General features: G+C 46.4%; 1 protein-coding gene across 2 annotated transcripts in view; it reads left to right on the top strand.

Moving 5' to 3' along the window:
* The window catches only part of Ranbp3 (RAN binding protein 3), a 47,305-nt gene that overhangs the window by 12,897 nt on the left and 19,110 nt on the right, over window positions 1-15,298 (top strand). Inside the window, exons 3-5 of one of the 2 annotated variants that reach the window (XM_048427492.3) lie at window positions 8,588-8,788; window positions 12,880-12,916; window positions 12,995-13,066. In XM_048427492.3, the coding sequence (XP_048283449.1) occupies window positions 8,588-8,788; window positions 12,880-12,916; window positions 12,995-13,066 (310 nt within the window). The remainder of the gene's footprint in view (window positions 1-8,587; window positions 8,789-12,879; window positions 12,917-12,994; window positions 13,067-15,298) is intronic. The other variant, XM_048427493.3, reaches the window with a different exon arrangement.

The raw sequence follows: 15,298 nt of genomic DNA, 5'->3' as shown, positions 1-15,298 counted from the left end.
TTTGAAGGCATGCCCTTATTTTGTATGCAAGCATTTCTGTGCACCACAGTGTGTTTTGTGGAGGCTAGAGGAGGGTGTTGGGTCACCAGAACTGGAGTTGGAGGTGGTTGTGAACTGCCTGACGTGGCTACTGTTACAGATAACATACCTTCCCCGTGAGGAGTCCCTCACACACTTAGGAGTAAGTGGAGGGACTGGCTCTTTACTAGAGCTTGTCCGACTCCACTCGAGGAGCCTACTAACCTACACCTCAGACTCATGCATTCCATTTATATCCGTCATCCTTAGTCTCCCTCAGGGCCTGGCCCAGGTCAGAATTTGAACAATTTAAACAGGAGACGCAAGTCTGAGCATTTGGGTAGATGGGGGATTCTCACAGGAAAGATAGTGCCAGAAATATTTCTTGAGTACATCATGTTACTTGAGTCATCCTGCCAACCTGTGGAATTACGCTTTTCTTCAGAAGAGAATCGGGGGCTTTGGGGAGGCCAGGACTTGGCATTGACTGTGGCTGTGAGGCCCCTTGAGCTGTCTGTAGAGGTGTGTCCCGGGTCAGTCCTTACAGCCTGGCACAGGGTCTGCTTATTCCTAACAGGCCTAGCTGCTACTCCTCATTTCTGGGATTTGGGGTCATTGCTCCCTTAGCTCAGCTACCTGCTAGGAGAGTCCACCTCCCATGACCTGTGCATCAGTGGCTGTGCAGAGACAGTGGTGTGTTGGCTGTGTTACCCAGGGCGACAGGTGATCGCCTCCTGCTGTTGCCTGGAATAGGCAATCTGCCCACTCCTGTTTGTTTTATGGGTGTTGTTTGTTGCTGTCACTTGTTTTTGGAACCAGGAGCTTGTGTGCCAGCTGAGCAGCCTAGCACCAAAGCACATCCCTAATCCAAGCTTTTAGTAACTTGCTTGTTTATTTATTTTTATTTTTTTACTCTGTAGCTTCCTCTGAACAAAGAACATTTGGGTGGTTTTGTTGGCTTGCTTGCTTGTTTTGTCTTTTTTTGATATTTATTGAGATCTACATTTTTCTCTGCTCCCCTCCTTTCCTCCCCTTCACCCTTCACAACTCCCCCAAGGTCCCCATTCTCCCAATTTACTCAAGAGATCTTGTCTTTTTCCACTTTCTACTTCCCATATAGATTAGATCTTTGTAACTCTTTTTTAGTGTTCTCATTGTTGTCTAAGTTCTCTGGGATTGTGGTTTAAAGGCTGGTTTTCTTTGATTTATGTTTAAAAAGCACCTATGAGTGAGTACATGATAATTGTCTTTCTGTGTCTGGGTTACCTCACTCAAAATAATGTTTTCTAGCTCCACCCATTTTCCTGCAAAATTCAAGCTGTCGGTTTTTTTCTGCTGTATAGTACTCCATTATGTAAATATACCACATTTTCCTTATCCAGTCTTCAGTCGTGGGGTGAGCTGCTATGAACATGGTTGAGCACATGTCCTTGTGGCACGATTGAGCATCCTTTGGATATATACTCAAAAGGGATATTACTGGGTCTTGAGGAAGGTTGTTTCCTAATTTTCTGAGAAATCACCACACTGACATCCAAAGGGGTTGTGCCAGCTTGCATTCCCACCAGCAATGCAGAAGTGTTCCCTTTTCCCCACAACCTCTCCAGCATGAGTTGTCATCAGTGTTTTTGATCATGGCCATTCTTACAGGTGTAAGATGGTATCTCAGAGTTGTTTTGATTTGCATTTCTCTGATGACTAAGGATGTTGAACATTTCCTTAAGTGTCTTTCAGCCATTTTAGATTCCTCTGTTGAGACTTCTCTGTTTAGGTCTGTACTCCTTTTTTTTTTTATTGGATTATGTGATCTTTTGGTGTCCAATTTCTTGAGTTCTTTGTATATTTTGGAGATCAGACCTCTGTCTGATGTGGGGTTAGTGAAGATCATTTCCCATTCTGTAGGCTGTCGTTTTGTCTTGTTGACCATGTCCTTTGCTTTACAGAAACTTTTCAGTTTCAGGAGGTCCCATTTATTAATTGTTTCTCTCAGTGTCTGTGCTGCTGGGGTTCTATTTAGGAAGTGTTTCCCTGTGCCAGTGCGTTCAAGAGTACTTCCCACTTTCTCTTCTATAAGGTTCAGTGTGGCTGGCTTTATGTTGAGGTCTTTGATCCATTTGGACTTAAGTTTTGTGTATGGTGATAGATATGGCTCTATTTTCATTCTTCTACAAGTTGATATCCAGTTATGCCAGCACCACTTGTTAAATATGCTTTCTTTTTTCCATTTGATATTTTTTGTTTCTTTATCAAAAATCAGGTGTTCGAAGATGTGTGGATTGATATCCAGGTGTTCTATTCAGTTCCATTGGTCCTCCTGTCTGTTCTTATGCCAATACCAGGCTGTTTTCAGTACTGTAGCTCTATAGTAGAGTTTGAAGTCAGGGATTGTGATGCCTCCAGAAGTTCTTTTATTGCCCAGGATTGTTTTGGCTATCCTGGGATCCTGGTTTTTTGTTTTTTGTTTTTTTTTTTTTTTTGCTTTTCCTTATGAAATTGAGTACCCTTCTTTTGAGATCTTTGAAGAATTCTGGGATTTTGATGGGTATTGCATTGAATCTTTAGATTGCTTTTGGTAAGATTGCCATTTTTACTATGTTAATTCTGCCTACCCAAAAGCATGGGAGGCCTTTCCACGTTCTGGTGTCTTCAATTTCTTTCTTCAAAAATTTAACGTTCTTGTCACACAAGTCTTCCACTTGTTTGGTTAGTTACTCCAAGATATTTTATGCTATTTGTGGCTATTGTGAAGGGTGTTGATTCTCTCATTTCTCCCCCAGCCCTTTTATCATCTGTGTACAGGAGGGCTACTGGTTTTTTTGAGTTAATCTTATATCCTGCTACATTGCTGAAAATGTTTATGAGTTGTCGGAGTTCCTTGGTAGAATTTTTGGGATCACTTATATAAACTATCATATCATCAGCAAACAGTGAGACTTTGACTTCTTCTTTTCCAGTTTGTATCCCCTTGATCTCCCTTTGGTGTCTTATAGCTCTAGCTAGGACCTCAAGAACTATATTGAATAGATATGGAGAGAGTGGACAACTTTGTCTTGTTTCTGATTTCAGTGGAATCGCTGGGAGTTACTCTCCATTTAGTTTGATGTTGGCTGTTGGCTTGCTGTATATTGCCTTAATTATGTTTAGGTATGTTCCTTGTATCCCTGCTTTCTTCAAGACCTTTATCATGAAGAGATGCTGTATTTTGTCAAGCTTTTTCGACATCTAATGAGTTGATCATGTGGTTTTTATTTTTCAGCTTGTTTATATGCTGGTTTAAGTTGACAGATTTTCATATGTTGAACCATCCCTGCATCTATGGGATGAAGCCGACTTATTCATCGTGGATGATGGTTCTGATGTTTTCTTAGATTTGATTTGCCGGTATTTTATTTAGTATTTTTCATCAATGTTCATGAGGTCTGTAATTCTCTTTCTTAATATTTTTTCTGTGGTTTGGGTATCAGGGTAATTGTAGTCTCATAAAAAGAGTTTGGCAATGTTCCTTCTGTTTCTATTGTGTGGAACAATTTGAGGAGTATTGGTATTAGTTTTTCTTTGAAAGTCTTGTAGAATTCTGAACTGAAACCATCTGGTCCTGGACTTTTTTTGGTTGGGAGACTTTTGATGACTTGTTTCTATTTCTTCATCAGTTATAAGTCTGTTTAACTTGCTTATCTGGTCTTGATTTAATTTTGGTAAGTGATATTTATCCAGAAAGTTGTCCGTTTCCTTTAAGTTTTCCAATTTTGTGGAGTACTGGTTTTCAAAATATGAACTGATGATCCGCTGTATTTCTTCCATGTCTGTTGTTATGTCCCCCTTTTTATTTCTGATTTTGTTAATTTGGATATTCTCTCTCTGCCTTTTTGTTAGTTTGGATAAAGGTTTGTCTATTTTGTTGATTTTTCTGGAAGAATTAACTCTTTGTCTCATTGATTCTTTGTATTGTTTTCTTTGTTTCTAATTTGTTGATTTCAGCTTTCAATTTTATTATTTACTGCCGGCTAGTTCTCTTAGGTGAGTTTGCTTCTTTTTGTTCTAAACTTTTCAAATGTTCTGTTAATTCACGAGTGTGGGATTTTTCCAGCTTCTTTATGTAGGCATTTAGTGCTATTAACTTTCCTCTTGACACTGCTTTCATTGTGTCCCATAAATTTGGGTTTGTTGTGTGGTCATTTTCATTGGATTTTTAGGAAGTCTTTAATTTCTCCCTTTATTTCTTCCTTGACCCATTGATGATTCCAGTGAGCATTGTTTAATTTCCATGTGTTTGTGGGTTTTCTGGAATTAATATTGCTGTTGACTTCTAGTTTTAAACCATGCTGATCTGATAAGGTACATTGGGTTATTCCAATTTTTTTGAATTTTTGTTGAGGTTTGTTTTGTTATCGAGTATGTGGTCAATTTTTGAGAAGGTTTCATGAGGTGCTGAGAGGATGGTATATGCTTTTCTGTTTGGATGGACTATTCTATAGATGTCCTTTAAGTCCATTTGAGTCATAACATCTGTTAGTTCTCTTATTTCTCTGTTCATTTTTTGTCTGCTTGACCTGTCCAGTGGTGAGAGGAGAGTGTTGAAGTCTCCCGCTATTAGTGTGTGTGGTTTAATGTATGATTTAAGCTTTAGAAGTGATATATGAGGGTTCCCTTGTATTTGGGGCATATAGTATTGAAATTTCCTCTTGATGAATTTTTCCTGTGACTAATATGAAATGTCCTTCTTTGTCTCCTTTGACTGATTTTAGCTTGAAGTCTATTTTGTTAGATAATAGGATATCTACACCTGCTTGTTTCTTAGGTCCATTTGATTGGTGTAACATGAGGTTGGGCGCCATTCTGTAACATGAGGGCCGGGCTCGCTGGGGTTTCTGTTATGCCCGGTCCCCTAGCAGTTTAGTCCCAGAGAAAATCACACAAGAGTGTGCATTAATTATAAACTGATTGGCCCATTAGCTCAGGCTATTTATCAGCTCTTTAGCTTATATTAACCCATTATTCTCATCTATGTTAGCCACATGGCTTGGTACCTTTTCACAGCTGGGCAGTTCACATCTTGATTCTTCCGTGTTGTCTGGGCAGAAATGTGGAGGGAGCTTCCTGCTTCCCAGAATACTCCTTCTCATCGCCCCGCCTCTACTTCCTGTTTGGTTGACCCACATATACTTCTTGCCTGGCCAATCAGCATTTACTTAAAACATGATTGACAGAATAGAGGCAATTATCCCGCACCGGATTGATATATTTTTTTTTCCCAACCCTGTACTCTGTACATGTCTGTCTTTGAGGTTGAGATGCGTTTCTTGTATACAGAAGAAGGATGAATTCTGTTTTCATATCCAATCTGTCAGCCTGTGCCTTTTTATAGGTGAGTTGAGTCCATTTACATTAAGGGATATTAATGACCAGTGATTGCTATCTCCTGTTAATTTAGTTTTCATCATTGGTGATGTTAATTTGTGCCTTTTTTCCCCTTTGGTATTTCCTGTTATGAGATCATCAATTGTGTGTGTTTTTGTTGATGTAGCCATCTTCCTTGGGTTGGAGTTTTTATTCTAGTATTTTGTGTAGGGCTAGGTTTATGACTAGGTATTGGTGAAATCTAGATTTGTCATGGAATATCTTGTTTTGTCCTTCTATGGTGATCAGCAGTTTTGCTGGGTATAATAGTCTGTGCTGGTATCCGTGGTCTCTCTTAATGTCTGCACAATGCTTGACCAGGACCTTCTGGCTTTCATTGTCTCCACTAAGAAGTCAGGTGTAATTCTGATTGGTCTACCTTTTATATGTGACTTGGCGTTTTCCTTTGTAGCTCTTAATATTCTTTCTTTACTCTGTATGTTTAGTGTTTTGCTTATTATGTGGTGATAGGACTTTTTTTTGTATCCAGTTTATTTGATGTTCTGTAAGCTTCTTGTATCTTCATAGGCATATCTTTCTTTAGGTAGAGAAAGTTTTCTTCTATGATTTTGTTAAATAAATTTTCTGTGCCTTTAAGTTGAACTGCTCCTTCTATACCTATTATTCTAAGATGGCCTTTTTATGATGTCTCATATTTCATGGATATTTTGGGTTAAGTTTTTGTTAGATTTAATGTTTTCTTTGACTGATGAGTCTATTTCCTCTATTTTATCTTCAGCACTTGAGATTCTCTCTTCCATTTCTTGTATTCTGCTGTTCATGCTTGCATTTGTGGTTCCTGCTCTTTTTCTCATGATTTCTATTTCTGTAATTCTTTCGGCTTGTGTTTTCTTTATTTTTTCTATCTCAGTTTTCAAGTCCTGGATAGTTTCTTTTATATGTTTGATATCTTTTTCTTGGATTTCTTTAAGTGATTTGGTGGTATCTTCCAATTTTTGGTTTGTCTTTGCCTCAATTTCTTTAAGGGAATTTCTTGTTTCATCTTTAAGAATTTCAAACATTCTCTTGAAGTTATTCTTCAGGTCATTTTCTTCTGATTCGTCCAAATTTGGTTGTTCAGGTCTTGTTGTAGGGTGTTTAGGTTTTACTGGTGTTGTATTGCTCTTTGTGGTATAGCGTGTGATCTTACCTTTTCTACTCATCTCTTCCTCTAATTGGTGTTTTTGGGGCTGTCTGAGATTCTGTTGAATAATCTAGGTACCAGTGAATCCCAAGGTGAGATGGTTGTTCCTCGTGGGACAGTCAGTGTCACAGTTCTAGTTTCCCTGTTTGTTATTGCTGTTCCTGGAGATAGCTCAGTGCTCCTGTGCTTGGCTCTGCTCCCTTGGAGTTTGCTGTCTCAGGCCTACTTTGGCCTAGGCTGCTGGCTTTGATCTGTTTCTGTAAATCTGGGTCTGGATCTCCTCTTGCAGAAGTCCCTGGCTTGGAGTTGGACCTGTTGTGATGGAGATCGCTTACTCTGGCTCTGGATCTGGTCGCTGTCTCAATCCTGATCAACCCATGTCCTGGTGGAGCTTGTTCTCTCTCTGTCCTAGGTAGCTGGTTCAGTCCCACTCTGGGGTTCCCGTGGAGATCACAGGCTCTGAGTCAGGTCATTGGCTCAGTTCTGGTCTGCCAGTGTCCCAGGACTGAATTTGCTCCTGGCTTTTCCTCCTGGTGGAGCTTGTTTCCTCAGGCCCTCTATGTCCTAGTTGGCTCACTCCTGTGAAATCCCCCCACCCACCCACCCACCCATTTCCTTGCCTCAGGGCAACTTTGGCCTAGGTTACTGGCTTTGATCTGTATCTGTAAATCCTGATCTGGATTCCCTCCTGCAGAAGTCCCTGGGTTGGAGTTGGACCTGAAAGATTTCTGTTTCCGGTCTACTGCCTAGGAGGTTCTAGGCTTGGATGTGCCTGAACCCGCAGAGGTTCCAGGTTCCTGCCTATTCCCTTTGATGTTCCAAATCAAAGCCTGAACCCATAGAGGACCTGGCTCAGGCCTACTCTCTCTGAGGTCCCACACTCACGCCCGACCCCGCCAAGATCTCTGGTTCCTGCCTATTCCCTTGGAGGACCCAGGTTCACTCATGCCCAGACTGGCAGAGATCCTGGCTCAGGCCTACTTCCTGGGAGGTCCTAGACTCTCACCCAGACCCATTGGGGTGTTGGTTTAGGTCTATTCCCTTGAAGGTCCCAGATTCACATCTGGACATTCAGCAGTCTCTGACTCTGGCTCACTCGCTCAGCGGTTACTCCCATGTACCTGCTCCAGTGGAGATCTCATTGACTCTGGATCTGGTTGCTGGCTCAATCCTGTTCTGCCAGTGTCCCAGGACCAGACCTGCTTCTGGCTTCTGCTCCTGGCGGAGCCCATTCTCCCTCTGTCCCAGGCAGCTGGCTCAGTCCCACTTTGGCTCTGGCAGAGATTCCAGACTCTGAGCCCAACTTGTTTATTTATTAATTAATAATTACTACTTTTGTTTAGAGACAGTGCCTTCCTTCACTTTGTAGTCTTGGCTGGCCTAGAACTTGCTATTTTGAGCAGGCTGTCCTAAACTCACGGAGATCTGCTTGCTTCTGTCTCCTCCTCCCAGGTGCTGGGATAAAGGTGTGCACCACACACCTGGCTTATTATTTTTGAGATTAGAAATCTCATGCTTGGAGGCAAAGATGGCCCAGCAGTTAAGAGCATTGGCCACTCTTGCAGAGAACATGGATTTAGTTTCCAGTGCTCACATGTAGGTTCACAATCATCTGTAACTACGTCTTCCTCTGGCCTCTGGGTTCATGGCACACATATTATATGCAAGTTGACACTCACACAGGATGTATGGGATGAGCTTGGGAAAACCAGAGGCCAAAGAATCTGTGGATGTCCTGGCTCCGCTGTCCTGTCCTGTCCTGTCCTGTCCTGTCCATTGACCGCATTTTAATGTTTAGCTGGAGTGGCAGAATCCTTGGGATTTAATCTCTAATAGCATGTCTCCTTCCTTGTTCCAAGAGACGGGTCTCCTTGTGCTGGGCCCACCATTGTTCTGAAAAGGAGTCTCAGACCCTACCTACCCAAGAGCCCTATGCATGGGAAGGCGAGGTAGGGGCAGGGACCCTCCCCTTCCCCACAGTGTGGCCTTTGTGTACATTGAAGGAACATTGTCTTTTTTGCCCCCCAGTCCTCCACAGAGCTCAAAGACTTGCCGGAGTCGGGAGAGGAGCCTCGGGGGGAGGCGGAGGCACCCCGCCCTGATGCGGGGCACCCCGAATCTGCTGGGGAGTATGCCTTAGACCCTCCTGCCCCTGCTAGCGCTTCCGCCAGCTCTCCTCCGCCCCCCACTCCTGCAGCCCAGCCTCCTTGTGTGCGAGAACTGGCAGGGGTAAGTGTCCACAGCCCACCCTGCACTTTGTTAACCTGGGGCCACTAGGTCCTAAGGCCCTGTTCCTTTAGCCCACAAACCACCCGAAGCAGCTGGGACTTATTTGCCCCAATTTAGTTATGCCACTGACCAGACAGAGGGACTGAGCCCACTCTTGGCTATAGCACAGTGAGAAATGGGGCCTGCTTCCTGGGAGATCGGAGGGGCCCTGATAGGAGCTGGACAGCACTATTACCCTTCCAGGTTACTCCTTGTCCGTTTGGCCATTTCCCACTCTTGTGAATCTGAGTGTTCAAGTTCAAGGTCTTAGGAACCTAGGGGCTCTGGAGACTCTGAGCTTGGGCTGCAGTGAAGCAGGAGAGAAGCCCCATTCATCCCTTCGAGCACACGTGCAAGGCATGGGTGGATGGGTAGCTTACACCTTAGTGGCAGAAGTGACTCTGCTTTGAGAGCTGGGGAGGTGACTCAGTAGATAGGAGCATTTGCTGTCAAACCAGGATGACCTGAGTTCACATCGCAGCACCCATATCAATAGCCAGACATGGCTGCCTGTGCTTGAACCCTCCAGCATTGTGGGAGAAAGGGTGAGACGGAGGATCTTGGAACTCAGTGGCTGGCCAGCCTAGCCCAAAACCGTGAACTTCAGGTTCAGCGAGAGATCGTTTTAAAAATAAGTTGAGAGCATACACCCGCTGTCCTGAACTGGTCTCCACACCCTGGCACAGTCCAAGTTAGATAAGAATAGGCTAGCACTGTCACTAGTCACCAGGTGTGCAATAACAGCAGGCCCGGGCTCTGTCTGCATCCTTTGCAGGCCTGAGTGGTCCCCATCTTCATGCCAGCTGTGACCCCCAGGCCCAGATCATGCTAGGAGAAGGTTTGGCCAGGGTGAAGCTGTGGTCCTGCCCTGTCATTTGAGGAGTCAGGGTGTGAGGGGAAAGGAGCAAGATTTACAGTGTGCAGGGGTGAGGCTGGAAGAGTCCTCTGTGATGCAGAAGAGGGGTGACAACAGAAGCCACATGGATTGGGGTGCTCCACTTTTACTCTGGACAGAGCCCCCTTGGGAACTGTGTCCAGAAGCCTCCAGTCTGCAGTCTCTGACTGAGGAGAGCAGCCTGGCTTTGCAGCCACCCCAAAGCCCTCATGACAGCGGCTGCTCTGCTAAGAGAGGCACCTTGTATGGCAACCTGGGCCCACAGAGCCTGGCTTCTTGATTCTCACGGGCTGCAAACTTGAGCAACATAGCCCTCAAATGATCCAGGGAAAGGAGCCTCCAGATAAGGGGAGCTGGAGGTACCTCCTCCCCCAAGTGCTCACAACTTCACAGTGCCTGGTGCAGCACTGTCATACCACTTGGTGACAGCGCTGAGCCACCAGGCCGGTGTAGAGCTCTCAGTGGGGAAGCTGGGCTCGCTGCCAAGAGTGTCTCGTGGCTGGCGCATTGCACAGACATACTGTAATTTGGGTCAGTTGGGCTGTAAATCCAGTTGGGTGGAACCTGAACCTGGGGATACCAGGCTGAGCTCACCAGCCTCTGTACAGAGTGGGCTTTCATCTTGCTGTGCTAAGTCTCAGTTGAGGGAGCCACTTGGTTACCCAGAGGGCTCCTCCATTTCTCTAGTCTGTCTGCAGTCCATGCCGTGCTTCCTGGGTGTGCCGGGCGAGGGTGAGCCTATGTGATGAGCAGTTGTCTGCCAACGACTGTAAGCAGCACCCACGTGCACCTAACTCTTTAGAATGCCAGCCTTGGGGACAGCTTTTTATGGTCTTGAGGGTGACCTTGTGTGTGTCTGCGTGTGTATGTTTAACTTATATATAATTATACACACATACATGCACGAGTTTTTAAAGTGCTGTATACATGTGTGGGCCAGAAGTATATGTGAGTTCTGTGCTCAGATGGCAGAGGCTGGGTGTCCCTGGAACTGGGGCATGTGGGTACTGGGAACTGGACCCCATCCTGTAGAAGACCAGTGAGTGCTCTTGACCACAGCTATCTGTCCAACACTGAGGGCGGCCTCTTTAACCTCCACCGTAGCCAGAAGTGGCTTGTGTGTGCTGCTCATCCAGCGCCCATTTGCCAGCACCAGCTAGGTTCCTGCTCTGTTTCTCAGCAGGGTCTCAGGTAGCTCAGGCTGGCTGTGGACTCCTGTTTTTCCTGCCACTGCCTTCCACCTCCTGCTTCTGTGGCTCCTGTGAGTCCCTGCTGGCAGAACTGAACAGGTCCACAGATTGCGGCAAGCATTACTCTGCGCCTCTTTGCCCATGTGGGGTAGTACAGGAATCAGTTGGTTACTTCCCTGGCCTTCATCCTTGGCTCCCTGGTTAGTGAGGCAGATGCCTCGTCCAACCTGTGTCATCCTGGAGCCCTTGTCCTGGACCATTTCCTCCCCTCCGGGAATTCCCGTCCCCACATGCACCCTTGGTGATGTCTCAGATGGATCCCTTGATGGAGCTAAGCAGCCGCAAAGTGGCCGTGACATGTGAGGATGTTAAGGGCTATGTTCTCAATGTCCACAGCTGTCCCATGAATGTGTCTGTGATACGAGGCCTTTACCACTCACCAGTGCCTGCAGAGTCCCCAGGTTGACTCACCCTTGCAGTTTGAGCATGGATCCAGCAAGGTAGCAAAGAGTGTTCTCATGGCATCCCAGAGAACAAGAGCAGGCGTTAGGCTCACATACAGTATGGCTCCCATTATGCTGTAGGTTGTAGGGCCTTACTGGTTCTCTGAGGTGCAGAGTTCACTGGGCAGGTTCCCAGCAAACATCTGTTGTGTGGCCAGGTACCAGTCTGGACTGGACTTGCGGTCCAGTGGGATAGCACCCCAGGTCAGGGTCTGTGTCCTACAGGGGTAGTGTGAGCATAAAATTTGCTGTGGGGTTAGTGCCCTCCTCGGGGCAGGTGATGGAATCACATGATCAGGCCCCGAGCTACTCCTTTTCTCACACTTCATCACATGACCCCAAGTTCTGCAAAGCCACTGAGCCCTCAGCTCAGCATGCTTTTCCTGATATCCTCTGCAGTCCCCAAAAATCTGACATCATATGGAAGGCGGAACCTGGGTTAGTTCTGGTAATGGACTCTTAGGGTAGGGGTGGGGAGCCAGTACTTCCTGGGGATCATTGTTGTCCCTGTCCTATGAGTGAGAACTGGGAAGGAGAAGTGGTCTTGCTTCTCTGACACAAACCTGAGCTATCAGCTCATGCTGAGGAAAGCTCCTAGGTCTGTTAGATTTTCCTGTGTGGCACTGAGTAAGTGTTCACCCTCTCTGGGCTTGCTGCTCCAGACTCCAGCACCCTGCCTGTTTGCGCAGTTCCTGGACTGAACCAGTGTTTACATTGTTAAAGGATTATAAGCAAAAGGGAGCAGATGCAGCCTGTGAGCCAAAAGCGCTGGCTTTCTGGCCCTTTATGGGAAAAAATGGGCCAGGGCCCGCTCTTCGGGAGGGTCTCTGCTGGCGCTCACCGTCTTTGGGTTTATTGATTGCTTCGGTCGTTGGAGCATTCTCTTGTGTCGTCTCATTTAACCCACGGAAACTTCTTGGAGCCAGCACCCCCCCATTTGGCTCAGCTTGGACCCAGGGCATTTGGGGACCATAGGGAAATGGGACTTGTGCCTTCTTAAATGGCCAGAATCTGCCAAGGGTGCATGTCCACCATTGGCCTTTGCTTCTGTCTGCAGGGTCTGAAGGGCGACGTAGTGGACCCAAGAGAGAACTGTGTTGGGCAGGAGCTGGGGAAGGCCCCTGGCAGCCTGGCACAGCCTTGAAGCACTTTGGCCCAGACATCAGAGTTTGCTTGTACTGGAATTGACAGCCCCCGAAGCAAGCATGCACATGTGCTGTAGAATGTTCCAGGGCAAGGGTGGGAGCCAGTATGCTTTTGTGCCTAGGTGTTCACATGAAACTTGTGTAGGATGTGCCAAGGACCATTCTGATGCTCATGGTGGGCCAGGGTGGGTTGTGCTGGTGGTGGACCAGGGACCACTGTTCCTGACCATGTGTGGAGCGTCCTTAGGGCAGGCCATGGGGAGTTGTGGGCAGTCTGGAACACGAGGGGTCTCTCACCACTTCTGTGTTCTCTTTGCAGAGGTCTGCTGGCAGCTCCAGCCCAGAAGCCGGAGAAGGTAAGGTACTCTCTAGAGCATTGGACCACCCTGGAGCCAAACCAGAATGCTCCCTAACCCCACCCACCCTGTGTCTAGATTCTGACCGTGAGGATGGAAACTACTGCCCTCCTGTCAAGCGCGAGCGGACATCCTCTCTAACTCACTCAGGTGAGTGACCCCCTTGTGGACCAGGGAGGGCCTGCCCCTGGGACCCATCTGGGCTAAAGGAAGCTGTGTCACAGTTGCCCTAAGGTGGAGTTGGGAGGTTCCTTGTCAAACCCTGTGGGGACACCAACCATGAATGTCACTGCCTCTGCAAGGACATGGTCCTTGATGTGGACTGGAGGGGACTGTATCCCCACCCATCAGGTATCATGTGTGCACTCAGGCGGAGCCAGGGGCTGTCACTTGCACTCTCAGCTGAGGCACATGGTGAGGCCAATGAATGCCAGCCTCTGACTCCAACCAGTGCGGGAATGAGGCTGATATAGGTAGAGAGACTCTGAAATGCTCTGTTGGAGGCTGGCAAAGTCCAGCAGCCCGCTTACCCATAGGGACTCTTGGATCCGATGACTGTTGCCCTCCAGGGACTGGTGGCAGGGCCTGAGTCTCCATCTCTGCTGTGAGGGGTGTCACCTGGACCACACATGTATACAGAGATCCGTCTTCTGTGCAAACACAGCTGGAAGGCGTGGTCTGTGAACACTGCTTTCCCCTTCAGCTGACAGACCTGGGTCCTCTAAAACAACACAGCTCTTTGCTAGAACTTAACCTAATCAGAGAGTCATTATTTTTTCTTTTTTTATTAAATTTTTTTCATTTATTTTACATACCAACCAGTGTCCCCTCCCTCCTCTCTTCCTGTTCCCTCCTTCTACCTCCCGTCAATCCCTCCTATTTACTCCTCTGATCAGAAAGGGGCAGTCCTCCCATCGGAGTCAGCAAAGCATGTCATATCTTGTTGAGGCGGGACCAAGCTCTTTCCCCTGCTTCAAGGCTGGGTGAAGCATGAGGGATAGGTTCCAGGAAGCCAGCTCATGTGACAGGGACAGGTCCTGATCCCACTGCTAGGAGCCCCATAAACAGACCAAGCTACACAGCTGTCATCTCCATGTAGAGGACCTAGGTTGGTGTCGCTCTAGAGTCCTTGAGCTCCCATTAGCTCAGGTCAGCTGTCTCTGGGTTCCTCTGTTGTGGTCTTGACAAACTCTTAACCATCCCTCCTTCCCCCAGGCGGTGGTGATGCATGTCTTTAATCCCAGCACTCGGGAGGCAGAGGCAGGCAGATCTCTGTGAGTTCGAGGCCAACTACAAGAGCTAGTTCTGGGACAGGCGCCAAAGCTACAGAGAAATATTGTCTCAAAAACAAACAAACAGGGGGCTGGTGAGATGGCTCAGTGGTTAAGAGCACTGACTGCTCCCCCAGAGGATCCGGGTTCAATTCCCAGCACCCACATGGCAGCTCGCAGCTGTCTGTAGCTCCAGTTCAAGAGAATCTGACATCATTATACCAATGCGCATGAAATAAAGTTAAATAAAGTTTAAAAAAAACAAACAAAGAAAAAACAACCTCTCCTCCTTCCTTTTCTTCAGCTGAACTCCCAGAGCTCGACCCAATGCTTGGCTGTGGATTTCTTCATCTGCTTCCATCAGTTAGTGGATGAAGGCTCTCCCTTGACAGTTAGGGTGGTCGCTAGTCTGATTACAGGAGAAGGCCAGTTCAAGCACCCTCTCCGCTATTGCTGGGAGTCTTAGCTGGAGTCATCCTGTGGATTCCTGGGAATTTCCCTGGCACCAAGTTTCTCTCTAACCCCAAAATGGCCCCCTCTGTCAAGATATTTCTTTCATTACTCTTTCCCCATCTCCACCAACCTAATCTCTCCCCTTCTCCCACTACCAGTTTACCCAGGAGATCTTTTTTATTTCCCCTTCCCAGGGAAATCCATGTGTCTCTCTTACCATGTCACCTAGCTTCTCTGGAGCTGTGGATTGTAGCCTGGTTATCTTTTGCTTTACATCTAGTATCCACTTAATGAGTGCACACCATGTCTGTCTTTCTGGGGCTGCTTTATTTCACTCAGGATGATTGTTTTTTTCTGGATCTTCATCCATTTACCTGAAAATTCATGATGTCATTGTTTTTTACCACTGAGTAGTACTCCAATGTGTAATTATACGACATTTTCTTTATCTTTTGGTTTTATTCTTTATCTTTCTTTTATTCTTTGGTTGAGGGGCATCTACGTTTTTTCAGGGTCTGGTTATTACGAATAATGCTGCTATGAACATAGTTGAGCACATGTTCTTGTGGTATGATTGAGCATCCTTTGGGGGGTGTATACATATATGTATATATGTGTGTATGTATACATGTATGTTTGTGTGTGTATATATATATAT

The sequence above is a fragment of the Myodes glareolus genome, chromosome 8, assembly GCF_982192425.1.
Source record: "Myodes glareolus chromosome 8, mMyoGla1.1, whole genome shotgun sequence".
In the NCBI taxonomy this organism is placed as follows: domain Eukaryota; kingdom Metazoa; phylum Chordata; class Mammalia; order Rodentia; family Cricetidae; genus Myodes; species Myodes glareolus.
This window is presented reverse-complemented; position numbering and strand designations above follow the sequence as displayed.